We start from the raw sequence: 9,019 nt of genomic DNA on the forward strand, positions 1-9,019 counted from the left end.
ATGACATGTGGTAACATGAAAATCATGACGTATGTCATTTACTCCATGACATACATGCCCCGCTCATGGTGCGCTTGCGGCGGTTTCGCTATCTTGACATGTACCAAATCTGGTATTCCACGACGTGACTGTATGAAGAACATAAACCACAGGTGGTAACATGAAAACCATGACATGCATGTCATGTACAGCATGATTTACGTGCCATGCTCATGGTCCGCTCGCGGCCGTTTCGCTAGCTTGATCTACACAAAAATTGGTAGTGCGTGACGTGCCTGTATGACGAACATAAATAATAGGTGGTGACATGACAATCATGACATGAATGTCATGTAGAGCATGACTTAAAAGCCGCGCTCATGGTGCCCTAGCGGCCGGTTCGCTAGCTTGGTATACCACATAATTGATATTTCGTGACGTGACTGTATTATGTACATAAATGATAGGTGGTAACATGACAATCATGACATGAATGTCATGTCGAGCATGATTTACTAGCCGCGCTCATGATGCCCTAGCGGCCGGTTCGCTAGCTTGGTATACCCCAAAATTGATATTTCGGGACGTGACTGTATGATGAACACAAATGACAGGTGGTAACATGACAATCATGACATGAATGTCATCTAGAGCATGATTTACTAGCCACGCTCACGGTGCGCTAGTGGCCGATTCGCTGGCTTGATATGCAATAAAACTGATATTGCGTGGCGTCACTGTACGACGAACATAAATGACAGGTGGTAACATCACAATCATGACATGCATGTCGTGTAGGGCATAATTTACATGCCACGCTCATGGTCCGCTTGCGGCCGTTTCGCGAGCTTCATATACACCGAAATTGGTATTGTGTGCCGTGACTGTACGACCAACATAAATGACAGGTGGTAACATGACAGTTATGATATGAATGTCATGTAGAGCATGATTTACATTCCACGCTCATGGTACGCTAGCGGCCGGTTCGGTAGCTTGGTATACCCCAAAACTGGTATTTCGTGACGTGACTATATCACGAACACAAATGGCAGGACGTAACATGAAAACGATGATATGCATGTCATATAGGCCCTGATTTACATGTCATGCTCATGGTGCGCTCGCGGCTGTTTAGCTGGCTTGATATACACCAAAGTTGGTATTGCATGACGTGTCTGTACGACGAACATTAATGACTGGTGGTAACATGGAAATCATGACCTCATGTCATGTAGGGCATGATTTAAATGACATGCTCATTGTGCGCTTGCGGCCGGTTCGCTAGCTTGGTATACCCCAAAACTGGTATTTTGTGACGTTACTGTATGACGAACATAACTGATAGTTGATAACGTGAAAATTATGACATGCATGTCGTGGAGGGCTTGATTTGCATGCCACGCTCATGGTCTGTTCGCGGCTGTTTCGCTAGCTTGACATACACCAATATTGGTATTGCGCGACGCGACTGTATGATGAATACTAATGGCAAGTGGTGACGTCACAATCATGACATGCACTTCATGTCCAGCATGATTTACATGCCACGCTCACGGTGCGCTCGCGGCCGTTTCTCTGGCTTGATATACACCAAAAGTATTAGAGCACTGCACGGGCCTGATTTTTCGGCCCAGGCCCGGCCCGGGCCCGCTTTCTGAAGCCCCAGCCCGGGCCCGGCCCGGACGTACATGACCGAACCAAGCCCGAGCCCGGCCCAAGCCCGTGGTTCCAAGCCCGGGCCCGGCCCAGGCCCGGGCGTTCATTACTAAACTTATCCAGGGCGCGCTTGTTCATGACCAGCTCCGGCCCGGGCCCGCTAGAGGATGTTACTTGTTGATGATGATTATTAATGGTGCCTTGCGCTCTGTAGCGGGCGATCGGACGGAAAATCGGGAGTGTACATGCATCGAAATGTTGCTTTGGCGGCGGTGGTAGCTCAGCGGTTAAGCTGTTTCGCTGTGAAGTCCGAGGACGCGGGTGCGATTCCCGCGGCCACGGCGGCCGCATTTTGATGGGGGCGAAATGCAAAAACACCCGTGTATTTATCTTTAGGTGCATGTTAAAGAACTCCAGGTGGTCGAAATTAATCCGGTCCCTTCTACAGCGTGCCTCGTAATCATATCGTGGTTTGGGCACGTAGTACCAGATGAAATGTTTTCTATATGGCACATGGCAAGTCATTGCAATAACAGTATAGTGAAAATAAAACATAGCAACAAAATTTATTTAAGTGTAGACTGCGGGCCGGCCCGAGTCCGGCCCGGCCCGCAGCCTCAAGCCCGGGCCCGGCCCAGGCCCGCGGCTTCAAGCCCAGGCCCGGCCCAGGCCCGCACTTTCAAGCCCGAGCCCGGCCCTGGCCCGTCGGAAAACGCTTCATACGGCCCGGCCCAGCCCGCGTGCCGGGCCGGGCCCGGGCTTTCGGGTCGGCCCGGGCCCGTGCAGTGCTCTAACTGGTATTGCGTGACGTAAGTGTACGACGAGCATAAATGACTGGTCATGCATTGTATATACCTACCAGAACATACGTTTCATTACATAAAAGATTGTACATACATGCATGCGTGACAAACATGGGATATATAGTGAACTAGATGGCGTGACGTAAATGATTTCATTTTCCTCGGAGAGAAACAAGGCGATGTATGCAACTCTCTGCTGGTTGCTTCGCATTACATCGATTCCCACGGTGCGTGGGATCTGCCGGATTTTTTTTTGTACGTGGTTTGAATCCTGGACCGGTACGAACCTTTTAAAAGAGCGAAGCTTTCCGAGAAACCTGTTTCCTCCGCAGCTTCGTCCTACGAGGTGTGTGGTTGACAATTTTTGTCTTTCCATGGTCATGCAATGACCCAATTAAGAACTGCAAGGGATGGGAATATTGTCGAAGCGATCACGATCGCGGAGAAAGAAGACGTCGCCTCTTGCTTGGGGATACCGCAGAGCTGTCTCCGTGATCTAGAACTTTAAAGAAGATATTCTTTGGCAGGACTCTGTGAATGGTAGAAAGATAACTCACATATGCATTCGCCTAAGACGACGAAAGCCACCTCCTTTTTTCTTCTCAGCCGGTGTATTGATCCTCCCCTGACCTCTTTTGAAAGCTTTCTGCACCTGCTTTTACACTGCCTCCGTGATCGGCCTACCTTCGAAGAAGCGACGATGTCTTGCGATGACGTCACGCTATGTGGCATCATAGGGACGTCACGGTGATGTCATGATGACGGCACAGATTTTTGCGATTTGTGACGTCACCATGACGTCATATGGCGATGTCATCACGGGATGATTTTTTGCATCACTCGTGTTGATGCCGACGCCACCGCAGACGGCCAATTTTCGCATTTGATGAGGCATCTAAGGCTTTCGCCTTAATAAGTTTCCAGCGAAAGCAATCAGAACAGGTTCGTTTACCGTAAAGTATTGCATCTCTAAGGCCACTGCTGTGACAAATTTTAAGCAGCCGATCAGTATTTCTAAGTGAGTAGGCCCGGCGTGTCGTCCAACCATGAATCTCGTGTGGCTTCATCACGCTCACATTCAAGTAGTCGATACAGGCCTAAAACGAGGCTAGCAATGCTCAAAACCGAATTAAAATAAACGAACGAGGTCTAAAATAATAGAATTAACAGAGATATAACCAAGAAGTAATCCCAATAATTGACTTAAAATCGCTAAAAACGCTTCGGAAACATGCGGGTGACTCTTGCGCCGCGCAAGAGATGGCGCCACCGCCTCGCAGAGCGCACGATTTCTCTCACCGGCACTTCTCCAGCGCTACATCGGAAGGGGGTAACAACCTGATGGAACTCGCTACAGACGACACGTATCTCGACTGCTGTAACAAGCAGGAAGTCGATAAAGCGCAGCAATAAGTACAGCGCATGTCGCACACTAAGTTTGCGAATTTCCCAACAAGATTCTGCTCGTGCCGGTGAAACCGTACATGCTTACCCAAATCATTGACATCATCAATGCTTTGGTAAACAGAGCAGTGAGAAATGTACGAACGGGAATCGCTGGGTGGCCCGTGCTACGCACTTCCTCAGCTTTCACGGTAGTGGAGCTGCATTAAGCACAGGATTTATAACTACACCCAGACCTACACAAGAACGTTCTCTTTGTCTTGTCCTGTGTCGTTTGTCATTGTCATCGCTGGCCGCCGGCTCCGAGACCGCGGGCCCGAGTGCATACAACTAAAACTGAAGGAGTCCAGATGCCATGTCCTGGTATTCGTATCGCGTCATCATCGCCATCATCACAATCGACATAATGATCATCAATCTATTTTCATTCTCACAGACGGACGGATACATCTCCCAATGATCGCCAATACGCCTTTGCGAGCTCATTTCATTTTATGCCTGCAAATTTCCCAATTTCATCACCTCACCTAGCCCTCTGCCGTTCTTGTCTGCATTTCCCATCCCTTGCGCGTGACGTGCAGCACGTTCGGTTGTAATCCTAGTCGGAGGAGACATAACACGTGACTATCCTTGCAGGGAGTCGTCGTTCAAGTATCACAGCAGCCCTGTGCGGAAGAAGGCGGATCGGCAGCGGCTACCGGCACACGACTGCAAGGAGTGCGAAGAGGTGAGTCCTCTCTGGTTTGGAGCGCTGGTCGACAGGTTGGAGCGTCCGCCTCTAATGTGGGAGGTACCGGGTTCGATTCTCAGTGCCGGTGGGCACCCATTGGTTTTTCTAAGGGGGAGAGAAGGTACCCTGTCCTATAAGCGCTCGGTCTTGTAGATACTCACTTCTCGAGAAGGATCTTCCTTCACTCCCCTCCCTACATTGACGCTCCTTTATGGGTTGCAGAAATATGCGTTTTATGCTTTGCGAATTTTTTCTTGTAGCACTAAGTGAGAGGGGAAATCTTTACAAAATTTTCGGCAACTGGGTGTATATCTTGCTGACAAATCCCTGTGGATTTTCTTTGGAGCTTTGTGCTACTGGTGGATCATGATATTTCCCGCTCTTAAATATTACTCCACTTGAGGCCGCCTACATAACTGTGTAATGTGTGCGCTGTAAAGCTGAATTGAGTATCTACACGGCCAAGCTTACATTCTTTCGTGTAGAGTATGGCCTATCTCTGCAGTAGGTTCGTGATTTCACCCCGGTAAAGCTACGCATCAAAGTTGGCGCTACAGCAGCTTTGCTACTGCAGTCCATATGTCGGATGAGCAGGTATTTTTGCGAAGTACTCAGGCGAGCTAGCCTATAAAACTCTCAATTATTTAAAACAATCACTTCCATGAGATGCACTGTAAGAGCACGCTGCGCTTTCGCAGTTCTACGGGCGGCTGGACCTACCCGAAGCGCAGCGTAAGGAGCTGCTGCGCAAGTGTTCCCGCCACCGGGCCCACCACGCTCCTCCGGCGACGCCCGAAAACTTCTGGGAGCTCGACTTTCCGGACACGCAAGTGTGCCGAGAAAGGGGTGCGTCTTTGAAGTCTTCTTTCTTCTTTGTAACGTGAGCCGTTTGCCATATTCTGGCCGTCTTGAAAAGCGCATTTGCGCTTCTGAGCATTTTAGGGTTACTTCATGTGTCTTGCTGTGCGTACTTAACCCATTGCGCCATAGCTTGTTACTCCGCGCTCCTGATTGATATAAAGCCCCTTCATACCGAGGACAAGGTGCTTTACCATGATTGAGGCGCTGCACCGTCTAGGAGCGGTGCAGCGAAGTAATGCCTGACGCAGGCAACGAATAATAGATAGATAGATAGATAGATAGATAGATAGATAGATAGATAGACAGACAGACAGACAGACAGACAGACAGACAGACAGACAGACAGACAGACAGACAGACAGACAGACAGACAGACAGACAGACAGACAGACAGACAGACAGACAGACAGACAGACAGACAGACAGACAGATAGATAGATAGATAGATAGATAGATAGATAGATAGATAGATAGATAGATAGATAGATAGATAGATAGATAGATAGATAGATAGATAGATAGATAGATAGATAGATAGATAGATAGATATACGAGGACACCTAAGCTTTTCTTATGAGGACTGAAAGCGAAATTATTAAATGGACCCGGAAACGGTTATCGCAATTTTATGCAAATGCGTTGAGCCTGTAAAACAAGTCTTGGGGATCATTCGCAGACCGATTTAAGCTGTGTGCGCCAAGCGTGTGATTTATTACAACACTTTAAACATGTCAATCGCTACAGATCGCAGCGGCGCACCGGAACGAGTTTTCTACTTCCCCTTTCCATCCTACGTAGCATTGTTCCATTATACGTAGCACCGGCGACCGATCTGATTTGATATGTCCAGTAGACGTCACAGAACCACCGGTGGGCAGCGACCGTCGTCTGCCTGTGTTACAACGGGCTCCGTGTTGACGCGAGCTGCATAACATTGTTTATTTCGAGGTTTCTTTTCTCGGACGCCATAGGGTAAAATGTTCGACTTCAGAGTGCGGGGTCGTACGTTTCAAGCTCCCTACGGCCGACGCTTTTCAGTTTCGAATTTATTCTGACATAAATTTCCCTTATAGCGGTCATCGAGGCGAAACTAGAACGCAGTTTTGAGAGCTTGCGCTTACAAGGAATGCGCGGATGACACAGGCTTGCGAGATCGAGGGTGACGTGGCGTTATGGCGATACCCTTTCGCCTCGTGTAACACCTCATCGCTGATGCAAGTGTTCCTCTTCCCCCGCATTGCTCCTTCGAGGCACACACGTGTCGTGGCGTCGCCGCCATTGGTAATTTAGGTGCCCTTTCGCTGCTGCAGGCGCCGGTATTTTTGCTGAACAAGCCATATTTGATGCTTTCGCATCACTAAATAATGTAAAAAAAGAAAGCCACAGTTTTGCCAAAAGGCCGAACCGATAGCAACAGGTTATAATTTTATCCGAAGTAAGGCTAGAAGGTCACTCCTTTAAAAAACGCGGCCGCTGCAGCGAACGAAGTGATTTTCGTGCTGTCTATGGCTTCAACGTGAATTTTGCGATGAGAGCATAACACGTGCGATGGTGCGAACCGTTTACTGATTGCCTCTAAAGATACGACACGCTCGGCTGCGGAGGACCACGTCCGGTCGGTCAAAGTAAAAGTACGCGTTTCCGGCCGAAGGCATGGAGCTCCGCTCCACCCCCCTGCTACTCCTCTATCCTTTCGCGTGACGCCTTTCGCGTGACGGCTTCTCTTCTAGAGCAGCGATTGTCGGGAGCTCTCGCCTCGAAAGCTTTCACTCACACAGAACATACGACGCCCGGGGCGGTGCCATTGATTTGGACTATATATTCAACCTCACGGGAACAGCAAAAATGCGCCTGAATTATCCATGTAACTGCTATCGCAATAATCAAGTTCCGATGCCTTGGTTCGAACAAGGCTAGAGAAAGGAAATCCATGCAAGAAGACCATTATTGTTCTGGAGGTAAAGATTCCGCACAAGGGGCGCAAGTATTAAGTCTGTAAACAGTCTTTAAAATAAGAGATCTCTTTTGAATTGTTTTGATGTTGTGAAGAATGAATAGTGGAGAACAAGAATTACAACGGACAGGAATTAAATCTTCAGTGTCATTATTTGCGTATTTTTCTTTCAGGTTACCTCAACGCGACGCAGAAGTATGTATTCGGTTCCAAGGGTCTGTGTAAGGATGGACGCAGGTGAATGTGTGGATCTACCTGACAACGCGCACCCACCGAAGCTGCTGAAGATAAAAAAAAATGTAAAGACAGAAGTGTTTTCCAGAGTGAAATACGGCCACGCGGTCTGCATTGATGAGTGCCTTGTCATCAGAGACTGCGGATGCACCATAGATTAAATGAAGGATGGGAGAAAAGTGTGGCTGCTTATTACACACTGTTTGGGCGAACAGCCTTACCTACGTTGTTCACGTCACTTATCAGAACTTTTCACATTTCTTAAGAATGTCACCAATCTTAGCAGCGTTTCTCTGGCGCCACAATCGAAGCATACTTTGAGACGTGTTACATAGATAAAAGAAATGACACGCCAACAGTGCTGCATACTGTCTCACTTCTGTAATATACTGAATTTAATAAATGTCGTTGGGCTGTGGGACGTTGACGTCAATTTGCCGCTCACAGTGTAGTATTAAACATGATTACAGCCTTAACGAATTTAGTGAAGGGAGTCGTGCTTCACAGCCGACTCCCTTCATGGAGTGAAGGGAGTCGTCCATGAAGTACGAAAGCACTGGAAGGCTATCCCTCCCTACCGTTTCGTGCGGTTATTATTGCGGTAGCAGTTATGTGGACACTCCAGGCGAATGTTGCCGTCGCCGTGATGTGTCCCATAAGGTCTAAATCCATAGCATCGCCCTGCGCATCGCACGTTCTGCGTGCGGGTGGAAGCGTCTCGCGTAGAGATGAAACGCACCGGCCGTCTCCATTGCGCGAAAGGCACATAGGAGTGTGCCGGACGGAGGGCTGCATGGACGCAGGGCTGCATGGCTCCGGCAATAAATGCGTACTTTGACTGGCAGGACGTGGTCGCCCGCGGTCACGCGCGCCGTATAGATTTAGAATGGACCAGCAGGCGGCTCATACTCTTATACGCGTGCTTTCATCGCAGAGTTTGCGTTAAAGCTATAGACAGACTGAAGGTCGCTTCGCTCGCTACAGCGGCTGAGCTTCCCAACGCCACCGTTTTGTTTCGCTACGCCAAGTCGCATGCTAAACGAGCGAGCTGCAAGTCTCACTTCGTATAACATTCCAGTTGGTTACTACCGCATTCATTGCTTCACCCCTGCATTCATTGCTTCACCCCTGCAGCGAAACTGACTTTTTATTTTTCAAGCAGATTATCTACCTCGGATATTGGATTTTAGCCTACGAAACACGTGTTTAGTTTTCAACATGCATTTCGGCAGGCAAGACGTACTAAAATACTCATGTTAGAACTGAAGAAAATTAATTCGTATCAAAGGACGTCCTCCCGCGCAACCACTCTCGTCACGCCAGCAATAGAGAAGGTAAAAAGCTTGGAGGACGCCTGAGCTTCGCCTTCAAGAGTAGAACGCCACAGCGTAATCG

General features: G+C 48.6%; 1 protein-coding gene across 2 annotated transcripts in view; it reads left to right on the forward strand.

Annotated features, from left to right (window-relative positions):
• Positions 1–7,944, forward strand: part of LOC119383925 (uncharacterized) — a 73,759-nt gene extending 65,815 nt beyond the window's left edge. The window contains exons 9-11 of one of the 2 annotated variants that reach the window (XM_037652199.2): positions 4,482–4,572; positions 5,274–5,421; positions 7,564–7,944. In XM_037652199.2, coding sequence (XP_037508127.1) covers positions 4,482–4,572; positions 5,274–5,421; positions 7,564–7,785 — 461 coding nt within the window. In that variant the 3' untranslated portion in view covers positions 7,786–7,944. The remainder of the gene's footprint in view (positions 1–4,481; positions 4,573–5,273; positions 5,422–7,563) is intronic. The other variant, XM_037652200.2, reaches the window with a different exon arrangement.
• The last annotated feature ends 1,075 nt before the right edge of the window (positions 7,945–9,019 follow it).

The sequence above is a fragment of the Rhipicephalus sanguineus genome, chromosome 2 (assembly GCF_013339695.2).
Source record: "Rhipicephalus sanguineus isolate Rsan-2018 chromosome 2, BIME_Rsan_1.4, whole genome shotgun sequence".
NCBI classification, from domain to species: domain Eukaryota; kingdom Metazoa; phylum Arthropoda; class Arachnida; order Ixodida; family Ixodidae; genus Rhipicephalus; species Rhipicephalus sanguineus.